Genomic DNA, 25,362 nt, shown 5'->3' with positions numbered 1-25,362 from the left:
ATGATAGAGACGTTTAAATACCTCAGTGGCGTCAATGTACAGGAGGTGAACCTTTTTCAAATGAAGGAAACCTCTGGAATGAGAGGGAATAGGATGAAGTTAGGTGGAAATAGGCTTAGGAGGAATCTAAGAAAATACTCTTTCATGGAAAGAGTGGTGGATGCGTGGAATGGCCTGCCGGTGGAGGTCGTGGAGACGAGGACTGCGTCTGAATTAAAAAAGGTATGGGACAGGCACGTGGGATCTCTTAGGAAAAGGAGGAGTTAGTGGTTACTGAGGATGGGCAGACTGGATGGGTCATTTGGCCCTTATCTGCCATCAGGTTTCTATATTTCTTCTTCCTCTGAGATCCATTGTGCTCTATGCCATGTTTTCTTGAATTCAGATACGGACCATCTCCACCACCTTCACCAGGAGGCCATTCCACGCATCCATCACTCTCTTCCTGTAAAGAAGTATCTCCTGAGTCTTCTTCCTATGTCCCTTCATTTCAGAGCTTCCTTTCAATTGAGTGAGGGTTACCTCCAGTGCCATGAAGGTCTTTAAACAGAGCTGTCCAAACTGTGGTACAGTCCCCAAAGGAGGTCACCAGACCCAAGTTTGGGCTTGCAACCTGAGTGGGCTCTCCATGATTGCATCATTAGTTTGCACCTCCAGGGGAGGGGGGGCACACAATTTTATTTGGCTGCAATCATGGGTCAAGACCACAAAAAATTGAGAAGCACTGTATTATTTTATTTTATTCCAAGAATGGTTATTGAATTTTTAAGGAACAATAAAGGAAAACAAACATTTTATTTAAATGTCTGTATCATATCTTCGCTCTTCCACTTATCTTCCACAGTTCATATATTCAGATTTTTTAGCCAGTCCCCATACACTATATAATGAGTGAAATGAATCCATCCTGTTTATATCTTCTTGAAGGTGTCGATCTCCAGACATGTACACAATGTTCTAAAAGAGGTCTCACCACATTCTTATACGAGGGGCATCATCCCCTCCTTTTTCCTACTGGCCATTCCTCTCCCTATGCACCCTTCTAGCTTCCACCATCATCTTTTCGACCTGTGTGACCACCTTTAGATTTTCAAACTTGATCAGACCCAAGTCCTGCACCTCTTTGATGCACAAAAGTTCTCCGCTCCCTAAATTGTACCGTTCCCCCGGATTTTTGCAGCCCGAATGCAAGACCCTGCACTTTTTAGCATCAAATCTAAGCTTCCAAATTCCAGACCACTCCTTTAGCTTCACTGAGTCCTTCCTCATGTTATCCACACCATCGGAGGTGTCTACCCTATTGTAGATTTTGGCATCATCCATAAAGAGGAAATCTCTACCACACGGCCCATCTGCAATATCACTTAAAAAAAGTTAAAAAGCACCACCAATAGCAATGCTCTGAGTGAACATTTAGCACATTTTAGAAAGGTCTAGAAGTCAGAACGTCTCAAGATTCACAAGTATTTGTAGAACAGATTTTGCCAACATAGAGCCAGTTCTGAAATACAGGAGAAATGGACGTTTATGTGCTGGGCGTATGCAGCAAACAGATCCATTATAACCAAATAAACATAGAAATAGTGAACACTTCAAGGTCTGTTCTGCGCATGCCCCCTTTATCTTTGCAATAACATAACCATGTATTATCCTGATGCTGGTTTTCCTTGCCAGTTAGGCATTCTGGGAGGACAAAAAGCACTGGGAGATTAAGGGGGCAGCCCTCCCCCCCCTCCCCACCCCAATCCTTCCAGTGCAGTGGTGCTCAATAGCAGCTCATCACCAAATCCTAAACGTGTTTGGTAGCAGATGTAACTCTTGACGTAAGTCTTTTAGGACATTGATCATTAGTCCGCTTTTGAAATGGGAAATAAACACGTAGGGGTCGATATTGAAAGTAATTTAAATGGCCGGGAGAGGCTCTTGGCCATTTAAATTGATTGCGTGGGCTATCCAGGGATATTCAGCGGCACTTTTATCTCTCTAAACCCCTATGGTCCGGGGGCAGAGTTAGTGTGGAGTGGAAACGTAGCTGGTTAGCAGCAATTTTCTGTCCTAAGTTTATGCAGAGAGTTAACCAGGCACCGGTCTGATATCTAGGTTGGCAGCTCTACCTGGAGATTCAGTGCTGGGAGCGTCCTATGTCCTGCATCGAGTATCTGAGGTTATGTCAGCCCCTGGCAGGAAGGAGCTTGTAAGCTGCTCACTGCCGTGGGCTGAATATCAACCTGGTATTTATCTGCTGCACTTTCCTCTTGCCCAAAAACATGTCCACATCAAACCCCTTCCCATTTGCACACACTTGGGTTCGATACATACATAGCCTGGCTTTGTTTAATGGGGATTGAAATGTTTATCTTGCATAAATATTTAAGTGCTGGTTCATGCATGTATCAAATGCGAATAGAGCCACGTACTCAGTCACACAATAAGGGCAATTTCCAAAATCTATTGCCCCAGGTAAATGGGCTGTTTGACAATTGCCCCCCTTCCCTGAGTTTCTGTGGATGTTGAGATCTGTTCTTTTGCTGCTACCTAGAAGCTGGATGCAATGAAGGAACCTGCTCGATACTGGAGGTGTTGAAGTCTCCAACTGGATTCAAAGAGCCGGAACCCATGAGAAGGAATTGCTTCTTCCACGCTCTGCTGAATGTGTGTGTGGGGAGGGAATGGAAGCAGTTCTTCCAGTTGGTGGGTTGTAGTGGAGGTGCTCTGTTGGATCTTGGGGGAGGGGGGAGGGGAATGGAAGAAGTTGAGCTCCACTGATCATTTTTTTTCTTTGTATGACATCATTCCTGGCATATGCTAATCTCCTTAAATGATAGCCAGTATTGCCCATATGGTGGGATAAATGTCATTAAAGTGCAGTAAATCAGAGGTGCATGATTGATTCCAGTTGGCTGGCTGAAGTTTGCATTGCCTTTCTCTCCGGTTTAAGAAGTACTTGTGCAGACTCCTGAAAGTTCACAGCAGACCTGTTTCTCTTTGAGAGAATGTGTGGGATTGTATTGCAAGTGAACAGTCCTTTGCTTGGTGTAGTCTGTGCCCTGTGAATGACACTTCCATTTACTGGGGGAAGGGGGAGGAAATGGCTTTTGGAATCTCTGTTACAGGGGGGGGGGGGGGAGGTGGTCTCAACACTGATTGACAGTGGGCATGCCTAGTGGTTGAGCGAGAAGCATGGACACAGTGCAGTGATGAAGAAAGGCCTTCATAGGATAAAACTCTGTTGCAGCATACTCCTGCACCTCAGGACCACCCCTCACCCTGCAGTTCTGAATGGCAATGGGCCGGGATTTACTGGGGCTGCTGCAGGGGTGCAGAGTCCATGGGAACGACATGCCCACTTAATGGATGGCACCATCTTTCTTTACCTTCCAACAGATTAATTATCTCTAAAATCCAATAGCGAAAGGCCCATGAGTTGCTACAGTGCTGATGGCAGATGCCCCCCCACCCCACCCCCCCAAGCCTCCCATCTCTCCGCTCCAAATTGGGTGTCTGCTTCACTCGGTCCCATAAGCAATAGCCTCTGAAGGCTGGCTTTGATGGCTTAATTGAAGGCTGCTGGATGTGACCAGGAATTGCAGTGGGCTGAACAGTGTCTTCTCGCTGGCCTTTGCTTTGTGATTTCTCTTCACTTCTGTTTTTGCAATCTGTTATGCAGTGTTATTGCTCAAGGGAGGAAGAGACAGATCACATCAGTTATTATAGCTAGACATGAAGTTGGCTGGTATGAAACAATTTTCATGTCGCTTCTTCCTCTTCAACATCAGCAAAATTCGCCCTTTCCTCTCTGAGCACACCACCAGAACTCTCGTCCACGCTCTCATTACCTCTCGCCTTGATTACTGCAACTTACTCCTCACCGGCCTCCCACTCAGCCATCTATCCCCCCTTCATTCAGTTCAGAACGCTGCTGCACGTCTTATATTCCGCCAAAACCGATATACTCATATCACCCCTCTCCTCAAATCACTTCACTGGCTTCCGATCAGTTATCGCATACAATTCAAGCTCCTCCTCCTTACCTACAAATGCACTCAGTCTGCGGCTCCTCACTACCTCTCCACCCTCATCTCCCCCTATGTTCCCGCCCGTAACCTCCGCTCACAGGACAAGGCCCTTCTCTCAGTACCCTTCTCCACCACTGCCAACTCCAGACTCCGCCCATTCTGCCTTGCCTCACCCCATGCCTGGAACAATCTTCCTTTACCCATACGCCATGCCCCCTCCCTACCCATCTTCAAATCTCTGCTTAAAACTCACCTCTTCAATGCTGCCTTCGGCGCCTAACCACTCGAGATATATAAAATACCCCAATCTATCCACCCTATCAGACTAACTGTTCACTCGTCCTCTAGATTGTTCACTTGTCTTTAGATTGTTTTCTTGTCTTTTAGATTGTAAGCTCTTTGAGCAGGGACTGTCCTTCTATGTTTAAATTGTACAGCGCTGCGTAACCCTAGTAGCGCTTTAGAAATGCTAGTTAGTAGTAGTAGTAGTAGTAGTAGTAATTTTCCTTCACATCATAATGCCGACGCACCTCACTCCTGCCCTGCAGTGTCCCCTGCTGTTCCAGCATTTCCACGTTTTTTACGTTCACTGTTTAGACTACTGTAACTCCTCTCCAGGGCTGGCTCAAGGGACTGTGGTGCCCTGAGCCAACTTTTGGCTTGCCGCCCCCCCCCCCCGCCCGTCGGTGCTCTCTCTTAGGCCACCCTCTCCCTGATCTACCTTTAAATGCAGTTGTCCCCCCCCTTCTGAGCACTACCTGCATCAGCTCCAGCGTCTTCCCTACTACTACTACTACTTAACATTTCTAGAGCGCTACTAGGGTTACGCAGCGCTGTATAAATTAATAACTAAGGACGGTCGCTGCTCGGAAGAGCTTACACTCTAAGGACGAAATGTCAAGTTGGGGTAGTCTAGATTTCCTGAATAGAGGTGTTGTGATTAGGTGCCGAAAGTGACATTGAAGAGGTGGGCTTTGAGCAATGATTTGAAGATGGGTAGGGAGGGGGCCCGGCGTATGGGCTCAGGGAGTTTGTTCCAAGCATGGGGTGAGGCGAGGCAGAAAGGGCGGAGCCTGGAGTTGGCGGTGGTGGAGAAGGGTACTGAAAGGAGGGATTTGTTTTGAGAGCGGAGGTTACGGGTAGGAACGTAGGGGGAGATGAGGGTAGAGAGGTAGGGAGGGGCTGCAGATCGAGTGCATTTGTAGGTTAGTAGGAGAAGCTTGAACTGTATGCGGTATCTGATCGGAAGCCAATGAAGTGACTTGAGGAGAGGGGTGATATGAGCATATCGGTCCAGGTGGAAGATAAGGCGTGCAGCAGAGTTCTGAACGGATTGAAGGGGGGATAGATGGCTAAGTGGGAGGCCAGTGAGGAGTAGGTTGCAGTAGTCAAGGCGAGAGGTAATGAGAGAGTGGATGAGAGTTCGGGTGGTGTACTCAGAGAGGAAAAGGCGAATTTTGCTAATGTTGTAGAGGAAGAAGCGACAGGTCTTGGCTATCTGCTGAATATGCGTAGATATAACTTCCCGTTTCCACAGGGGCACGGCAGAGGGAAGACACCAGAGCTGAAATGTAATCAACACAATCCCTGAATCCTTTGTGCATGAGTCCCCCATGCCTGTGACACTTCCCAAAACAGGTAGATTTTGGTGTCAGGGTCTTATCAGTGCTGCCCCTCGCTGGTCAGTTAGTGTATGTACGGGTGCATGCGCCAGTCTCGCCACAGGCACCTCCACGCACCATGCTTTGACCCGTGCGGAGGTGAGGGTTCCATGTTGCAGGCCACTGGTCCCTCTTTTCCCATGTTGCACCTTATCTAATGAAAAGCTAAGCTAACCTCTGTGTTGTTGGCAGGCCACCAGAGCTCCAGGCCTTGCAGTGGGGGCTTGGGCAGTGCTCAGACACGGGAACTAACTGGAAAACTGTGTTTTATTTCTAGTTCTAACCATCCACTCTTGCTTCCTTAGCTGGTTTTCCTCAGGGGTCTGCACTGGCCTTTGCAGCAGGAGTTTCTGTGTAGTCGGAAGCTTTTTCTGTCTCTTAATAACTCTCACACTAATTTAATTCAGTGCAAATGGGAATTTATAACTGGCTTTAGCTTGTAAACCAGTAAAAGGCAGTACATAAGATTCTCTATACAAACATAAAAATCAACATAAAATACAGTAACAAAAATTATTCCAAAAAATAACATTATTATGCATGGCTGAGCCATAGCTGTCATCCAGATAAAGGTGAAAAAATGGCCTCAAACAGCAGCAACACCAGCCAGTTCAAACTGCAGAGCTTCTAATTTCTTCCTAAATAATTTGATTTAATTTTAATTCTGGAGGTATGGCCTTTTAGCTCGCTGGCAGGTCGCTTGCCAGGCAGCGTCTTGCACATGCCGCCTGCTTTTAGTAGGGATGGGCAACCTTTATAAGCAGAGAGCCATGTGAATGTCACTACTGTCCCGCTGAGCTGCAAAATTATGTAATGCCAAAATTGGAAATGGGCAGAGCTTCTGTCAGCTTTGAAAATCTGGGTTTGTGTATTGCCATACTGGGATAGACTGAAGGTCCATCAAGCCCAGCATCCTGTTTCCAACAGTGGCCAATCCAGGTCACAAATACCTGACAAGATCCCCCAAAAAGTACAAAACATTTTATGCTGCTTATCCCAGAAATAGTGGATTTTCCCCAAGTCCATTTAATAACGGTCTACGGACTTTTCCTTTAGGAAGCCGTCCAAACCTTTTTTAAACTCTGCTAAGCTAACTGCCTTTACCACATTCTCTGGCAACGAATTTCAGAGTTTAATTACACGTTGAGTGAAGAAATATTTTCTCTGATTCGTTTTAAATTTACTACTTTGTAGCTTCAATGCATGCCCCCTAGCTGGCTCTCTTATGCGGTTAAGTGCGATATTCAGCTCTTAACCGCTTAAGTGACACCTCACAAAGGGGTCCTTTTACAAAAGGGTGGTAGGGTAGTGCCAGTCTAATGGTAGTTCCGACTCCCATTGTGCACCAATTCCGGTAAGGCAGGCAAGGGTTCCCCAGGAAATGGCCACACGGTAAGTGTTTAACTTACTTCACGGCCATTTTCTTCCTTAAAAGAAAAAAAAAAAAAAAGCCTTTTACCTGCAGCAGTGGTGGGGCTGCATTTGGCCTGTGAGCTGTAGGTTGGTCCACCCCTGGCCATTAGCTTAGAGAACAGATTCAGCTCCTCAGCCCCCCCCCCCCCCCCCACACACACACACTGGAGCTCTGAGCAGTCCTGGGACCAGTTTCCGCACCGCTGCTGGGCTCAGTGTCTCTTTTCACAGGTTACAGCCTCTCCTGCTGCTTCAACTCAGGCAGTAGCTCAGCTTTCGGCCCTGGCTCTCGGCTCCCCCTCTCCTGCTCCCCTTTTTCTTCTCTGTCTTTGGGACTGATGCAGAATGCTGCGCGTTAGGCCTGTGTGCTGATGGCTGAGCGCACGGCTTCTAACGCAAACCTTTCTTTCCGATGCAGTAAATTATTGGTGTTCAAATTGCATTCCCTCCTCCTCCCCCCCCCCCCCACAATCAAATCCCACAATCCCCTGATCCTCTGTCTCTTCCCCCAGTAACCTGCTCCAAAATATTCCCGGTAGTCTAGTGGACCCACCACATTCTGTGCCCCCTCATACCTCGAAGACAAGGCAGGACTGATGTCCACTCGATCCTGTCTCAAGTTCTCACCGTCTCATGTTATTATAGGTGGTTGGTTGCTGGTGCCGTTGCCCTGGGAGTAGCCACTCTGCTTACCTCACACTCGCTGCTTCTTCTGATTGGCTCTCATTGGCTGTGACATAATAGAGGCAGTGATCCTGCTGTCCGTTGACAACATGGCTGCCCCCTGGGTTCAGGTGGGACGAGGGGGCAAAGCAGAGGGGAACCTTAAACATTTCTAAAATAAAATGGGGGGGTATTTTGGCTATGGCACGCTGAGTTTTTATTCAGAACTACCCACAACATTCTTTCGTGGCCTAGTTCACCAAATCCAACCCCTGCAGGGACAGTCCCGGGTTGGGGGCTTCCAGGCCCTCAGTTTTTGGGCTTGTGTGATGGCTGTACACCGCCCTGTGCAGAATCCCTGGCCCTGGGCAGTCACTGTGCCACTAGTTTGGGCTTTTAAAACAGTATTTTAAGTGCTAAAGAGGGTGGGGTGTTAGTACTGCTTGCTCCTGGGGTGTTGTCAGAGGGCCTGTAGCTTGGGGACAGTAGAGTGGGGGATCACAGCCTTTATTATGATGCTAGAGTTTGGTGACCCTAAAGCCTGGTTACTGACAAGAGCTGGTAGGTAGCCATGTGATAATTTCTTTCTAAAATAGTTCACATCAGCCAGTTTCTCCATCTGTCGGTGGCTGCATTTGAGAGAAGCAGTGCATTCTGGGCACTAGCTGCATAATCTGAGAACCAGTGGTAGTTGAACAGTTGGCCTTCCCCCTCCCCCCACCCCCCTTTGTGTTTCTCAAACCCCTTGATTTCTCTTTTTGTTCCCCTTCTCTCTCTTTCTCTCCTGTGCTGGCTTTCTTCCCAGGCTCTTGACCCTTCCTCTTCCAGTCTGCCCCTCCTTGCTCTCTGGTTCCTCCCCCACTTATGTCTCTCATATCCCATTATCTTTGGTTCCACTCTTATTATCTCTCTCCTGTGCTGTCTCTCCAGTCTCTGGACCCTCTCCCGATCTGCCCCTCCTCGCTGTCTGGTTTCCCTTTTCCCACCTTTGTGTACCGGTTGACCTTTCATTCTCCTCTCCTTCTCTCATTGTCTCTCTTTCCTGGGATGTCTCTCCAATCTCTTGACCCTTCCGCTTCCAGTCTGCCCCTCCTCGCTCTCTGGTTTCCCTTTTCCCCCCTTTGGGCACCCCTTGATCTTTCATTCTCTTCCCATTGTCTCTCTTTCCTGGGATGTCCCTCCAATCTCTTGACCCTTCTGCTTCCAGTCTGCCCCTCCTCGCTCTCTGGTTTCCCTTTTCCCCCCTTTGGGCACCCCTTGATCTTTCATTCTCTTCCCATTGTCTCTCTTTCCTGGGATGTCCCTCCAATCTCTTGACCCTTCCGCTTCCAGTCTGCCCCTCCTCGCTCTCTGGTTTCCCTTTCCCCCCCTTTGGGCACCCCTTGATCTTTCATTCTCTTCCCATTGACTCTCTTTCCTGGGATGTCCCTCCAATCTCTTGACCCTTCTGCTTCCAGTCTGCCCGTCCTCGCTCTCTGGTTTCCCTTTCCCCCCCTTTGGGCACCCCTTGATCTTTCATTCTCTTCCCATTGTCTCTCTTTCCTGGGATGTCTCACCAATCTCTTGACCCTTCCAGTCTGCCCCTCCTCGCTCTCTGGTTTTCCCTTTCTCCCTTTTATGTACCCCTTGCTCTTTCATTGTCCTCCCCTTCTTCTCACTTTCTCTGTCCTGTGTTGTCTCTCCAGTCTCTTGACCCTCTCCCAATCTGCCCCTCCTCGCTGTCTGGTTCCCCCTTTGCCCCCCCTTGCTTTAGGTTCTAAAAATGTGTTAGTGTTACAGACTTGTTACATCTCCTTTCAGCACATGGTATTTGGTGCTAAACGTGATTAGTTCTTGTTGAAATCTGAGTGTCAAATTGCTCTGTTAATCAAGGGTAATTCAAGCCTTGATTTTGCTAAATGTGAAATAAACTGTAATCAGTTTTGACCCAATGCATTTAACTAGCAAGGCCGCCAAATATTGTGGGGATAATCAGACCTCCCTCTCCCCTCTCCCCTCTCTGTTTTCTTTTTCCTTTTCCTTTGCTGTGTTTATCTGTCTGACTTCATCTCCCCCCCCCCCCCCTTCCCAGTTTTCTTCTTTATTGCTTTGCCTCTTTGCTTTTAAGTCCTTTTCTTCCTTCCACTCTGGTTCATAGTCTTTGAAAGGAAAACTGAGCCTGTCGCCCCCTGCTGCAGAGAGAACTGCCCTAATAGAGACATCTTAGTGCGATACTCCGAGTGGGAAGATTTGTTTCCCTGCATGGCCTCTTTAAAAATAACTTTCTATGTGACTGGATGTAGCCATGGGTTTCCCTTTAAAAAAACAAAAAAATTGTGACCTGGTGGACCTCTGAGGGAAAAGGAACATGGGACTTGATTTATTGCTTTTCGGTGGTTTTTGCAACTACATGTACATGCGGTTTACATAGTATATGCAGGTGCTTATTTGTACCTGGGGCAATGGAGGGTTAAGGGACTTGTGCAAAGTCAGAAGGAGCTGCAGCAGGAATCAAACCCAGTTCCCCGGGATCAAAGTCTGCTGCACTAACCACAAGGCTACTCCTTCACTAGCAACATTCCATGTAGAATCTCAAATAGTGCAACATTCCATGTAGAATCTCAAATAGTAGCAACATTCCACGTAGAATCTCAAATAGTAGCAACAGAATCTCAAATAATAGCAACATTTTATGTAGAATCTCAAATAGTAGCAACAGAACCTCAAATAGTAGCAACATTCCATGTAGAATCTCAAATAGTAGCAACAGTCCATGTAGAACCTCAAAAAGTAGCAACATTCCATCTAGAATCTCAAATAGTAGCAATAGAATCTCAAATAGTGCAACATTCCACGTAGAATCTCAAATAGTAGCAACAGAACCTCAAATAGTAGCAACATTCCATGTAGAATCTCAAATAGTAGCAACAGAACCTCAAATAGTAGCAACATTCCATGTAGAACCTCAAAAAGTAGCAACATTCCATCTAGAATCTCAAAAAGGGAAAGGGAAATGGGACTTGATATACTGCCTTTCTGTGATTTTTGCAACAACATTCAAAGTGGTTTACATAGTATATTCAGGTCCTTATTTGTACCAGGGGCAATGGAGGTTTAAGTGACTTGCCCAGAGTCACAAGGAGCTGTAGTGGGAATCAAGCCCAGTTCCCCAGGATCAACGTCCACTGCACTAACCACTAAGCTACTCCTCCTCTCTGAGGTGACCTCCTTGTAAGCAGAGATGTATTGCAGTTGTGCCATGGAATTACTGGGTGTATCTGCTGATCTCAGGTGATAATGCATACCCACATACCCTTCCTTTCCTTGATGGGCATCTTATGGGACTGAGTTTAGAGTAACCTGGTCAGCGAGGCTGGGAAGAGGGGACTGGGAGAGCCAATGATCAATACTGAGCACTCTACAACATAGGAATGCATGTGGGACTTCAGCAGGGACCGAACCTTTGTATTTATGTATTGGACTTTATTAACGAGCTTTATGAAGAGATTCACCCGAGACGCTGTATGTACGTAAGGACCAGAAACGTTTCTGCTTCCTCAGCGTTTGTTCTAGGGCTGATAGAAGGGTTTTCTGGGTCTGGGCTTGTGTGTTCTTGTGCATGTAGAGGTCCCTGTGCAGGGACAGTGAACTTCCTCACTTCCTCATAGCTTTTTCTCTCTTGTTTCTTTCAGGGCAAATGACATAGGATGAACACTGCTTGTCACCTCTTACTGTGTGTGATATCTTCTGTCCTCCTGTCGCCTGCGGGGTCAGCCCCTGCCCTGAGCACATGCTCTGCCTTGGCCTCTGGCATCCTCTACGGATCCTTCTCACTTAGGGACCTGTTTCCCGTTGTGTCGTCTGGCTGCTCGTGGGCCCTGGAGAACCCAGACCCCACCAAGTACTCTCTGTACCTCAAGTTTGACCAGGAGGAGCCAGTGTGCACCCTCCTGTCTCCCCTGGTGCAGCCGCTAGACCATTACGTGGCCAATCACAGCTGTACTGAGCCGGAGGAGGGGGAGGAAGCAGGGATGGAGCTGTGCCAGCCTGGTGGTCCTGTCACATTCCTGCACTTTGATAAAAACTTCCTGCGGCTATGCCTCTCGTCAGGAGTGACACCGGCGCTGTCCAAAGACTTACTGGAACGCCGCTTCGTGGAGATTCTGCTAATTAACAATGATAATTCAAGCCAGTTCATGTGTGCTGTTCTGTGCCGATGGATTGAGGAGTGTGTGCGTGCTGGCGGCTGGCAGCAGCGCTGCACCATCACGCAGACTGACTGCACCTGCCCTCATGTGCCCCCTCATCATTACAACGCCACCATCTCCAATGCGATCCTGCCGGCCACCAGCAGCGACTGCTGTGTGACAGAACTGCATTCTGGGAATGCGAATGACGTTTACTCCAAGGATATGACATTTGGTAAGTTTACTTTCCTCTCTCTGTCTCTCTCCGCTGCACGTCTGGTTAATCTGTAGCCACCAGAGGTGATCCTGTGGCTGGAGATGATGGTAAGGGCTATGGATGTCTCTGTCCTTGACTCTGTGACGTTGCAGGAGTCACTTGACCTCCCTGTGCTTGTGGGCTTTTGTTTGATGTGCGTGTTATGATTTCTCACCTGCCTTTAAATGTAGTGTTGCTTTTAACTTTGGGCAGTCCCTTTTTAAGGCAGGATTGTACAATATAAACACATGATTAGATAAATAGTCACTCTGTTTGTGAGAGATATGGAGGCCTCTTGACATATGTTTGCAGTGATCTGCGGCTTTGAACAGCTGAGGAACAGACATTTAGCTGCCACATTTTCCGATTTGAATGCCTGCTTGGTGGCAGTGGCTGAGCGTCTTACGGAGCAGTAAATACAACTGAGTCCATGTAAAGCCTGGTTTAGTGGAAACGGAAGGCCTGTGTATAATGGTCCCTCTCTGTTTGGCATTAATTCAGCTCCCAAGGAGGTGGCGACCACTTTCTGGGATCTGGGAACCTCTCTTGCTGGCCTGTGTATTGATCCTCCAACCCAGTCTGTTTGTTGAATGCAAGGATCTTGGTCTGGCATTCGTAGCTTAATGACAGTTGCCATAATACTTTGAACCACAGTCTGCTACAGAGGCGTTCTCTGGGGAAGAGCTGCTCAGACGTGACTACTTTCACTCCTTGTGTAGGTTGCCATGGAAAAAGGATTCGGTTTAAAGTCCTCTGTTTAGTTTCTAAATGTCTTTATCATTCTGAACCTAAATATTGGGCTGGCTGTGACCTGGCTACTCACCCAGCAGGTCTGGATGAGCTTCCTAGCAGGCAGGATTGGCAATTCCTGGCCCTCCTTAAATTCTCCTCTGTCAGGCTTAAGCCCTTTGCGTATTTTGCCCCTTCCTCCTGGAGTTCCATTCTCTCTGGAAGATCCTTGTTTAGCCTTCTCTCAGGCATTGGAAAATTACCTGGGACTATGTTGTCTTAGGGTTGTTGGGCTTTAGGCAAAGTATTATTTGACCATGTTTGTGTTCTGTTAATTGGGGTTGGTGTGTTGTTGTTCTGGTTAGGTTATGCTTGGGGTTTAGTTTCATACAGTTGGATTAGGTTTTATGATGCTTGTGTGTTTTGTTAGTCTACTTTTATGGGTTAAGTGATCCATTGCAGATTGCAAGTACTTGTAATAAATATGTATGTATGTATTTATTTAATAAATGTACAAATGCATAAGTAAAATTTGAGTTTATTATGCGACTCCCTCGGAGCTTATTTTGACTTGAGCGTGGAATCACATTTCTGTGGCACAGACAGATAAAGGCATGGGACTCGATGGTGAACAGTGAAAGATGTGCTTTTGGCACACCTTTGGAGACTCTTCAAGGATCAGAAGACTGTGGATGTTGGCCAAATACACAAAGACAGGACTAGGGGGGGGGGGGGGTATATATTTACTTATTGAGTAGATATGCATAGCATGAGGGGTTTCAAGTCTTTAGATTGGGGCGTTTTGAAAGCTGACTAACCCTGAGTTCCTAAATTTAGGATCCTAAACTGTGAGGCCAGTGGGGGTGGCTTTAAGACGGAGAAGACAAGTGAGGAATTTAGCACTGACTTATAGTCGTACTTGGGGTTGGCAAGTGGGAGGTGCTCCCACCCCCCAAATGTTTGAGGTACTGAAGCTCAGTGGTTCCCCTTCCATTCATTTCCAATATATTTTCCTTGCCCTTTGCCCTTCCCCAACTACCCTTAAGACTAATGTTCTGAGACTAAGACTAGATTTTAGGAGTTGTGAAGCTCTGGGTGTCATTTTGAAAACTGACCCTTGTGCAGGTGGGTGTTCACAGGTACATGACAGCTGCCCTCTGAGTGTTTCTATACCTGGTATATGTGTGCTTTCCTGTGGGTGTATATGCATAGTATGTGTGTATATGTTGTTGTGATGTATGTACAACCCTAGTTGTGTGAGTGTTTCATGTATTCCTGATGTATGAGTGCTGGTATATATGTGTCTACCTGGTAGTTGTGTGCTGGGGGATGTGTGTAAATGGTAAATGTCTGCTGGTGGATGTGTATATTTGCTAGATGTGTGTTCGTGTGCACCTGCTTAGTGTTTGCATGAGTGTATAGCATAGGTACCTTGAGGTGAATGTCCTGGGGTCACATGCACTGAAGAGCTAATGAGCCTCTTTCCTGAGGTGACTGGGAAACTCTCAGATGACCCTTGCGAGGGATGGACCACGCCAGAGCGAATCACCTTGTAATACTCTTGACCATCAGGAAAGGAGAACAAGCAGGGAAACTACCAAGCTGGGGGGTGGGGGCTGTTCAAACTGTTGAGTCAGTCTGTGAGCATGTTGTTAGCATGGGAGTCCTAGAGAGAAAGAGTGATAGAGGAACAACTTTTGCCCTGGGAACCATTTTGCTCAGCCACTGCCCTGCCTATACTCAGTGACCCGATGATCTCCCCCTCCTGCCCCTCTACTTGGGAACCAAAGGACATTTCTTGGAGCAGAGGGAGGGGCGGCTGGCACAGACCTCCCAGAATATTCTCTTTTTCAATAGACAGAAATAACCCAGGACTCCTACAGCTGAGACTTCACATAATCATCGCCAAATTATATTTGACATTTAATTAAAAGCTAAGGGCACCTCGGTCTGAAATATTATAGGTGATGTTGCAGTAAGAGGTAGGAATTAGATCCATAGGGACAGCAGCTGAGTGCTTTCTGGTACCTGCCTCTCTGTGATCACATGGGATATGCAGACAGCGGTATGTCTTTACATGTATCACGTGTGACCTGATGTAGCGCACATGTGTGTCTCTGTCAGTCTGTGGCTCAGACCTGCACTGTGCTCTTTTTGTACATATAGTATGATACAGAACATATGCCACATGCTATCTTTACATACCGTGTTTCCCCGAAAATAAGACACTGTCTTACATTAATTTTTGCCCCCAAAAATGCACTAGGTATTATTTTCAGGGGCTGTCTTATTTTTCGGGGAAACATCGGGGTTGGATCGGGGTTGGCCCGCCCGCCCTCCGTCGCTCCTGGAACTAACCTTAAATGCCTCCTTTCACCTTTGCAGCAAGCAGCAGCAGGGCAGGCCACTCCTTCCTTCCATGTCCCGCCCTCGCCTGACGTAACGTCCGCGAGGGTGGGGCACGGAAGGAAGGAGAGGTCTGCCCTGCTGCTGCTTGCTGTGAAGGTGAAAGGAGGCGTTTAAGGTTAGTTCCGGGAGCGATGGAGGGTGGGTGGAGGGGGGCCCGGCGACCTCGGGTGGGGGGGCGGCCTTGTCCGGCTCTCGGCAGCCTGCTTTCAAACAAAAATTTGCTAGGTCTTACTTTCGGGGAAGGCCTTATATCTACCAATTCAGGAAAACCTCTACTAGGTCTTATTTTTGAGGGATGTCTTACTTTCGGGGAAACAGGGTATATCACACATGTCATGTGATATAGGGCACATATGTAACCTGTGTCTGCAGCTCAGACCTGTGCTGCATTCTTTTTAAGCATGCAATGTGAGACAGAACACATGCCACATGCTCTCTTTACATATGTCACACATGGGACGTGATTTAGGGCACATGTATAACCTGAGTCTGTCTGTGGCTCAGACCTGTGCTGTTTTTGTACATGTAGTATGACACAAAACATGCTGCTTGCCACCTTTACATGTATCACACATGTGATATGTAGGTCACATGTGTAACCTGTGTCTGTCTGTCTGAAACCTGCACTGCTCTCTTTTTATGTACGTCGTGTGACATGGAATACATGCCACACGCTATCTTTAGATACATCACGCATAGAAGAATTGAAACTCTCCAGTGTGTGGTAAGGGTCAGCTCACAAGCTTGTCGCAGTGATGTAGGTTTGCTTCATCTTCCCTGGGGGGCTGCAGTAGTAGGATCTGGCTGTTCTTGCCTGGCATCGGTAGCCTTCAGACTGACCTCCATGGGGTCAGCCTGCGGTCATCTGTGGTCAGGCAGGAAGATGTCTCTGGCACTTGTCCCGCATCGCTAAGGTTTCATGATCGAGACTGCAGTGCTTTGTTCATTCTCATCGCGTGCCAGGGGATGGGGCTGCTGCAGTTTTCGCAGGGCTTCCAGAGATAAACTCAAGGGCAACGTGTCTGTGTAAGTGATATACAGACCAGAGACAGCGCTGGGTTCTGCCACCCTGCAGAACAGCTGGAGGAGCCCTCAGGGCATCCACATGGTCTAGTGATGCACAAGGAGGACAGGGTCTTGTCAGTGAGAGATGCATGAATAAACAGCCCAAGAGGAGACAGTTATATGCTCATAAGGGTGCTGAGGGGCAACAGTGTGATATACACATGGCATGTTCCTGGAGGACAGGGGAGTGGATGCAAGCTGGGAGATTGGAAGGACTGGATACTCCTGTCTCAGAAGGATTTGGTAAGTGGCAGGGCTGGGAACTGTTCTCTGATGCAAAGGCTAATCTTGGCCCCCACTTTCCTGAAATAAATATTTCTAGCTCTAGCTTTGCGGAAAATACTTAACATGCTACAAAAATCCTAAAAATCCCAAATAGGAGAAAATGGCACAAAACCTTGCAAGATACCATGTCAGTAGATATCACAGGACCCAACAGCTAGCCACGTGTTTATTCTTTGCAAAAATACAAGGACTAAGGGGCACACAATGAAGCTACTAAGTAGTAAATGTAAAAACAAAACGGAGAAAATATTTCCTTACTCAACATGTAATTAAACTCTGGAATTTGTTGCCAGCAAATGTGGTAAAAAAGCAGTTAGCTTAGAAGGGTTTAAAAAAGGTCTGGATAATTTCCTAAAAGAAAAGTCATAAGCCATTATTAAATCTACTGTTTATTTCTAGGATAAGTAGCATAAAATCTGTTTTACTGTTTTGGGATCTTGCCAGGTACTTGTGACCTGGATTGGCCACTGTTGGAAACAGGATACTGGGCTTGATGGACTTCATTTTGTCCCATAATGGCAATGCTAAGTTCTTAAGATATTCAGAATAAAAGGCTCACTCTCCGTTTTCTCTGTGACTCTAGTGTACATGTTCCAGTGCAAGAAGTTTGAAACCAGCCACAAATTTAAGGACACTTATTCATCTTCAGAGAGAAGATGAAAGATCTTCCAAAAAGATATAGTGGAATTAGAAAAGGTGCAGAGAAGGGCAATGAAAATGATAAAGGGGATGGGACGACTTCCCTATGAGGAAAGGCTAAAGCGGCTAGGGCTCTTCAACTTGGAGAAAAGGCGGCTGAGGGGAGATATGAAAGAGGTCTATAAAATAATGAGTGGAGTTGAACGGGTAGACGTGAAGCGTCTGTTTACGTGTTTTAAAAATACTAGGACTATGGGGCATGCGATGAAGCTACAAAGTACTAAATTTAAAACGAATCGAGAAAATATTTCTTCACTAAACATGTAATTAAACTCTGGAATTCATTGCCAGAGAATGTAGTAAAACCAGTTAGCTTACTGGGCTTTAAAAGAAGGTTTGGATGGCTTCCTAAAGGAAAAGTCCATAAGCTATTATTAAGATGGACTTGTGGAAAATCCACTGCTTATTTCTAGAATAAGCAGCATAAAATGTGTTGTATTGTTTTGGGATCCTGCCAGGTATTTGTGACCTGGATTGACCACTGTTGGAAACAGGATGCTGGGCTTGATGGACCTTTGGTCTGTCCCAGTATGGCAATACTTATGCACTTATTTATTACTTAGTTTATTTATTAGGATTTATTTACCGCCTTTTTGAAGGAATTCACTCAAGGCGGTGTACAGTAAGAATAGTCTGAAACTGAATGCAGAAAAAACTCAATGCCTGATACTCACTTCCCAATACAACACGAAGGAATTTATCGCTATAAATACACCAAAACTAAACCTTCCAATCTCAGAAACGTTAAAAATCCTTGGAGTTACTATCGATCGCCACCTAACACTCGAAACCCATGCAAACAACACAACCAAAAAGATGTTCTACTTTATGTGGAAACTGAAAAGAATAAGACAATTCTTCCCAAGATCCGTCTTTCGCAGCCTAGTGCAATCCCTCGTACTCAGCCATCTGGATTACTGCAACTCACTGTACGCAGGCTGCAAAGAGGAAATCCTGAGGAAACCAGACAGCCCAGAATACAGCAGCCAGACTCATCTTCGGAAAACCAAAATATGAACGTGCAAAACCCTTACGAGAGAAGCTACACTGGCTCCCACTTAAGGAACGCATTACTTTTAAAGTATGCACATTAGTCCACAAAATCATTCACGGCGAAGCCCCAGCCTACATGTCTGAGTTAATCGACTTACCACCCAGAAACGCTAAAAGATCATCCCGAACTTTCCTCAACCTCCACTTCCCTAACTGCAAGGGCCTGAAATACAAGGCGCTACACGCGTCAAACTTTTATAGACCTCTATCATATCTCCCCTCAGCCACCTTTTCTCCAAGCTGATGAGCCCCAGCCGCTTTAGCCTTTCCTCATAGGGAAGTCGTCCCATCCCCTTTATCATTTTCATTGCCCTTCTCTGCACCTTTTCTAATTCTACTATATCTTTTTGGAAGATCTTTCATCTTCTCTCTGAAGATGAATAAGTGTCCTTAAATTTCTGGCTGGTTTCAAACTTCTTCCTCAACCTCCACTTCCCTAACTGCAAGGACCTGAAATACAAGGCGCTACACGCGTCAACCTTTTCCTACATGAGCACGCAGTTCTGGAACACACTTCCGCGCAACCTGAAAATGATCGACGAACAAACCAACTTCCGCAAATTACTGAAAACACATCTTTTTGATAAAATCTACGGAAAGAACCAAAACATATAAAATCCACACTCACTGTTCAGTTATACATCAACACATCCACCTAAGAATTCTCAATCCTGAAATCACACCACACTCATACCTTTAATCACAGAAAATGTATACCATATGTTTTTCGTTATTATATATTATATATTGTCCTCAGACCCTCTAGTTTCCCGTTGTTTTCCTTCCAATGTTTCAATGTTCTTTTCCATTGATATATTCCTTAACGATACTTTGATTTTGTCTCGTATAACTCTTCACAATGTAATCCATAATTGAATTGTAACAAACTGTATTTCCATCATTCATAATGTATTGTAAGCCACACTGAGCCCGCAAAAAGGTGGGAAAATGTGGGATACAAATGCAATAAATAAATAAACATGAGCAATAGGCAATTACAGCAGTAAAAATATTCAAGTAACAATACAAAGTATGGCATAGTATACTACTTACAATGTCAACACAAATCATAATAGAACATTATAATTGGTAGTGAAGGGTAAGGCAAAGTTGTAACATATAGGTGAGTAAGAAAGTAGGAAGAATTTGAAAGTAAGGTGACTGATTTGAAGAAAGTTGCACATGAGGTCAGAGAGATGGTTAAATATTATCTCAGGCTAGGAGTGGATAAACATGTTCTGCTACAGTATGTGCAGCCTGAGTCACTCGTGTGTGTGCGCGCGTGTGAGACTAATGAGTTAGTTACTTCCTACATTAAAGACTCGGTTGAAGAGCCAATCTTTCACCTGTTTCCTGAAGTAGAGATAGTCTTGTGTTAAGCGGAGCCTTTCAGGCAGTGCATTCCAGAGTGTGGGGGCTACTCCGGAGAAGGCTCGCTTGCGGGTATCACATCGTGTAATGTCTTTTCTAGAGGGTGTAGTTAGTGAAAGTCCTTGGGAGGACCTTAGTGTCCTTGGCAGTGTGTGGAGGATCATCCTATTCTTCAGATACTCAGGGCCATTTCCTTTAAGGCCTTGAAGATCAGACATAAGAGTTTGAAATTTAGCCCTGTATTGTATTTATTTATTGCACTTGTATCCCACATTTTCCCACCTCTTTGCACTCTTTGTACTGGTAGCCAATGAAGTTTTTTGCAAAAATGGTGTGATGTGGTCATGTCGCTTGCAACCTTCTATGAGTCTTGTATGAAGCCATAAAACATTACAGAGAAAACCAGAATGACATTTCTGCAAGAAAGGCAACTTCCTTAGACACCTACAATTAAGCGACTGACAGAAACTTCAGGAATACGCAAGAATGGGAAACATTTGAAATTAGGATGATCAAAAACTTTTGGCTGCTATTAAGCCACTGTGCTCAGTGGATATTCAATGCTGATGTCCGAATGGCCGAATGGAGCAGGTGATGTCTGGACAGCTGATGGATCAGGTTAGGATAGTGATTTTTCTGGGCTGTTTTTGGATGCCAGGACGGTCAGTAACAATTAGCAATGGGCTGTCGTTTGTAGTGACGTGTGAAATGTATACATCTCATGGCGTTGCGTGTTGTTGAGAAGCGAAAACGAGCCGACAGTTTATGCTTTTTCATGCGCTCATGATTGTGTGTGCTCTTCGCAGAGGGTGCGCTGTTAACATTGCTCCTATAATGACAAAATACCCCCCCCCCACCCCGGGTAAAATGAAAACTCCGATAAATGACACAGGAAAGGACACAAAATATTTCCAGTTGCTCTTCCCTAGTAATGGTTTTCAGCTGCGTATCTGGATAAGTGCTACGGAAAATCGCCAGATAGTTACGGTCTGCGGCGCCTCTCTGCACAACAGCTCTCGAGAGAAATGCGTCAATATTGAAACATTTTGAAACTAATATAAAGGACCGAATAGAGAAATTTCATACCCACTGTGAGATCTAGGGCCTTTGAATGGGGAAGTGTTACTTTACTGAGCTGTATTGACGTATTCAGACAGCCTAAGTCCACTGTTTAAATGCAGTGTAAGTACGCTCTTTCCTCATTGGCCTGAACAAGGTAAAGGGTCATGGATTTGATATATGTATATTATATGCAGGTACAAGGGAGACCAGCCCCCCAAAACTGTTAGTTGAATTCAAACATCTCACCTACAACTTGATCATTGGACTTGCTTCTACCTATTCAGATGAACTAATATGACAATAGAATTCTGTCCCCTTCAAGAAGGTAAGATTTGCTGTTGAATTGGGGTGATCTTGCAGCTAAGTTAGAAAATATTTCTTCATAGGCAGCCTCCCTGGGCAGCCAACGGAAAGGTGGGAAAGTTTGCAGCAGGAAGCACTGAAAGGTGATCTGGTCTTTCTGTGTCTTAGTTGCCTCTTGGCTTTGCACATCTAACCAGGTCCTGACTTGTAATGGATCCATGAGCTGGAGGAGGCAGGGAACTGGGAAGAGTGTTGCAGCAGGACCTCTGAACGCAGCCTTTCCGCTGTCTCCCAGGATTCTCCTCCTCCTTGGGTTGCTTCCCTGTTCCTGCAGTGAACTGGGGATGCTGTGGTACCTCTGTGACACAGCACAAGAGAGGAAGAAGCGGATAAGAGCTGGGATCCAGCTGTTTCCCTCTCTGATTCAATAGAAATCAAACAAAATAAAACATGGAAAAGAAAATAAGATGATACCTTTTTTATTGGACATAACTTAATACATTTCTTGATTAGCTTTCGAAGGTTGCCCTTCTTCCTCAGATCGGAAATAAGCAAATGTGCTAGCTGACAGTGTATATAAGTGAAAACATTCAAGCATTACTATGACAGTAAAATAGATACCATTGGAGATTCTACATAGAATGTTGCTACTATTGGACATTCTACATGGAATGTTGCTACTATTGGAGATTCTACATGGAATGTTGCTATTCCACTAGCAACATTCCTGCGCAGGCTTCTGTTTCTGTGAGTCTGACGTCCTGCACGTACGTGCAGGACGTCAGACTCACAGAAGCAGAAGCCTGCGCGGCCACATTGGTGATCTACAAGGGCCGACTTCTACATGGAATGTTGCTAGTGGAATAGCAACATTCCATGTAGAATCTATAGAAATCAAACAAAATAAAACATGGAAAAGAAAATAAGATGATACCTTTTTTATTGGACATAACTTAATACATTTCTTGATTAGCTTTCGAAGGTTGCCCTTCTTCCTCAGATCGGAAATAAGCAAATGTGCTAGCTGACAGTGTATATAAGTGAAAACATTCAAGCATTACTATGACAGTCTGACAGGGTGGGAGGAGGGGGGTGGGTAGGAAGTATGCATGGGGACATCAAAGCATATCATTGATATTCTAACAGGGTGGGTGTGGATAGGTGAGGGGAGGGTGATCAACAGAGACATACAGCTTTATGGTTTATAATGGGCTAGGAACCCCAGATCCTTGTTAAGTCCTTTCTGTTGGGTGTTAAAATATTCAATCATTCTGACTTCAAAGGTCTTACGTTCTTGTATGGTTTTAAAGTTACCTTTGAGGATTCTCACTGTGAAGTCACTGGTACAGTGTCCTGGTCCTGTAAAATGTTGACCAACAGATGTGGGAACCCTAATGGCACCAGTATTGTTCATGTGATGTCTATGTAAATTGGATCTTGTCTTAAGCATCTGGCCTGTTTCTCCAATATAGCATCCTTCGTTACATTTTTTACACTGAATGATATATACCACATTGGAAGATGAGCAAGTGAAAGATCCCTTTATGTTGAATATTTTTCCTTTGTGGATGACTTTGGGGTCCTGTGAAATATTTTGGCATAGTTTGCAACCGGGCCCCAGGAATTTTGTCCCCCCCTGTCCCCCCCTCTCGGCGGCCCTGAGAATGACAAAATGAGGTGAGGAATGCTGGAGAGAATTCCTGGGTTCTGAAGCTGCTTCATCCTCTCTCTGCCTGAATTTATGTTTCAAAACTGGTGGTAGGGTTAACCACATCATTCGCCACGGCAGCTAAAGTGTGTCCTGTTCCCCCGGGATTATACAGACAGTCAGCTTCCCCCTTTTGCTGGGAAGATTTGTATTTTGGGAACATTTTTCTGTTTGGAAATGCTTTTTGGCTTATGTTACATGCAGGGCTTGGCTTCTTTTGGATTCTCACCTCATCCCTGTTCAGCTGAAAACGAAATGCAGTACTGGGATTTGTAGTGCCTGATATTAGGAAAAAGACAAAATAATCCAGACCTAGAAATCCATGAGAGGAAAACCAGGGCTGGACCGGATCATCCTGCCTGGGTGACCTGGGGCAAAGTGGTCACCCTGTGCAGGGTCAGCAATGGGGGGATATGAACCGGTCACCTCTGGCTTACCAAACCAGTGCTCTAACCACTAGACCACTCTGCCACGTGAAAAGAAAAACCACAAAAACGAAAGACATGTGAGCAGGTGGGGTATGAACTGGGTGAAAAGAAAAACCACAAACAAATGACGCGCGAGTCCACGGGTTAGGCACAGACATACACCTGGCCGTACAATCCAACGAGAAGAGAGAGGCAAAATTACTGTTTTGTTTTTGGGTATACTTGTTGTTTGAATGTACTTGCTGCACTGCTGCTGGGATCAGAGCCGACCGTGCGAGGATCGCAATATCAAAGCTTTCTTGATGAATGGACAGCTCCGACGCGAAACCCGAAACAAAACCTTAGTACTAGGAGGTTCGAAACCCGTGCACTGCTTGCTTCTTGCCGAGAGACTCGCTCCGTCTCGTCGGCAATCTTTTAAGCAGCGCACGGAGGCCACCCACTGGGATCCCGCCCTCTTCCGGTCTCCCCGCCAATGACGCAGCGGGTCTCCCCGCAACGTCACCTGGGATAGCGGGGAAGCCGGAAGTGGAAGGCGATTCGGGCCAGGGGGCTAACATGAGGCAGCCGCCATGTTAGGTTCGGCTGCTCCGTATACACCTCGCCGGCCTCCTTTTTCCTTTAGTCCACTCAGTCTGCCTTTTCTGCTCTCACAGGTCTCAGATCTCTCTCTCTCTCTCTCTCTTTTTTTACACTAATGTATCACACTTTGAACACAGTTGGGAGCTGTGTGTAATGAAATAACTTAATATACATTATTGATTTTCTCTCTTCAGTCACAGTGTCTTTGGGGTAAATTTTAAAACCTTAGTAGGGAACTGGGCAGGTAGAAGGGCTTTACAGGAATCCTTTTCCAAACCATTTTCTCTGCAGTGAAAAGCTTTCCTGGAAGCAGAACTTGGTTGGAGCAGAATTACAAATGTACCTGGAAGTTCACCCGTGATCACAGGTTTTATGCTCTGTCTGAGACAGTATCATTGTGTGATACGGAGGGGAATAATCGAACTGCGCCGGCGAAATAGATTGCCGGCAATCTATTTTGGCAGCGCCGCAACAGCTGGCCGGAATCGTATTATCGAAAAAGATGGCAGGCCATCTTTTTTTTTCGATAATATGGTTTAGCCCAGCCAAATGCCAGAGTTCGCCGGGTTTGAGATGGCCGGTTTTGTTTTTCAGCGATAATGGAAAAAAATGCCGGCCATCTCAAACCCGGCGAAATCCAAGGCATTTGGTCATGGGAGGAGCCAGAATTTGTACTGCATTGGTCCCCCTGACATGCCAGGACAGCAACTGGGCACCCTAGAGGGCACTTCTAAAAATGTTTAAAAAAATATACAAATACCTCCCAGGTGCATAGCTCCCTTACCTTGGGTGCTGAGCCCCCCAAATCCCCCCCAAAACCCACTCCCCACAACTCTACACCATTACCATAGCCCTTATGGGTGAAGGGGGGCACCTACATGTGGGTACAGTGGGTTTTGGGGGGTTTGGAGGGCTCAACACTTAGCACCACAAGTATAACAGGTGGGGGGGGGGGGGGGGATGGACCTGGGTCTGCCTGCCTGAAGTGCACTGCACCCATTAAAAACTGCTCCAGGGACTTGCATACTGCTGTCAGGGAGCTGGGTATGACATTTGAGGCTGGCATACAGGCTAGCAAAAAAGGTTTTTATTTTTTTAGTGTGGGAGGGGGTTGGTGACCACTGGGGGAGTATGGGGAGGTCATCCCCCATTCCCTCCGGTGGTCATCTGGTGAGTTGGGGCACCTTTTTGAGGCTTGATCGTGAAAATAAAAGGACCAAGTAAACCTGGTGAAATATTGATTAACGCTGCTTTTTTTTCCATTATCCGCAAAAGCCGGCCATCTGGTGGCCACAGCCATGCCCGCCCATGTCCCGCCTTTGGTACGCTGCCGACATGTCCCCTTAAACGTTCGCCGGCTCAGTGACGGGAAAGCGGCGAAGGTGTCAAAAAAGCACCTTTCCATTATACCCATTTCGCCGCTTTTGCGAGATCGCCAGCCATCTCCTGATTTATGTCAGAAGATCGCCGGTGATCACTTTCAAAAATAAGCC

At 46.2% G+C, this 25,362-nt stretch overlaps 1 protein-coding gene across 1 annotated transcript in view; it reads left to right on the top strand.

Moving 5' to 3' along the window:
* ADGRB2 (adhesion G protein-coupled receptor B2) overlaps window positions 1-25,362 on the top strand; it is a 150,802-nt gene that overhangs the window by 33,889 nt on the left and 91,551 nt on the right. Inside the window, exon 2 of the mRNA XM_030219619.1 lies at window positions 11,425-12,154. Coding sequence (XP_030075479.1) covers window positions 11,440-12,154 — 715 coding nt within the window. The 5' untranslated portion in view covers window positions 11,425-11,439. The remainder of the gene's footprint in view (window positions 1-11,424; window positions 12,155-25,362) is intronic.

The sequence above is a fragment of the Microcaecilia unicolor genome, chromosome 11 (assembly GCF_901765095.1).
Source record: "Microcaecilia unicolor chromosome 11, aMicUni1.1, whole genome shotgun sequence".
Taxonomy (NCBI): domain Eukaryota; kingdom Metazoa; phylum Chordata; class Amphibia; order Gymnophiona; family Siphonopidae; genus Microcaecilia; species Microcaecilia unicolor.
This window is presented reverse-complemented; position numbering and strand designations above follow the sequence as displayed.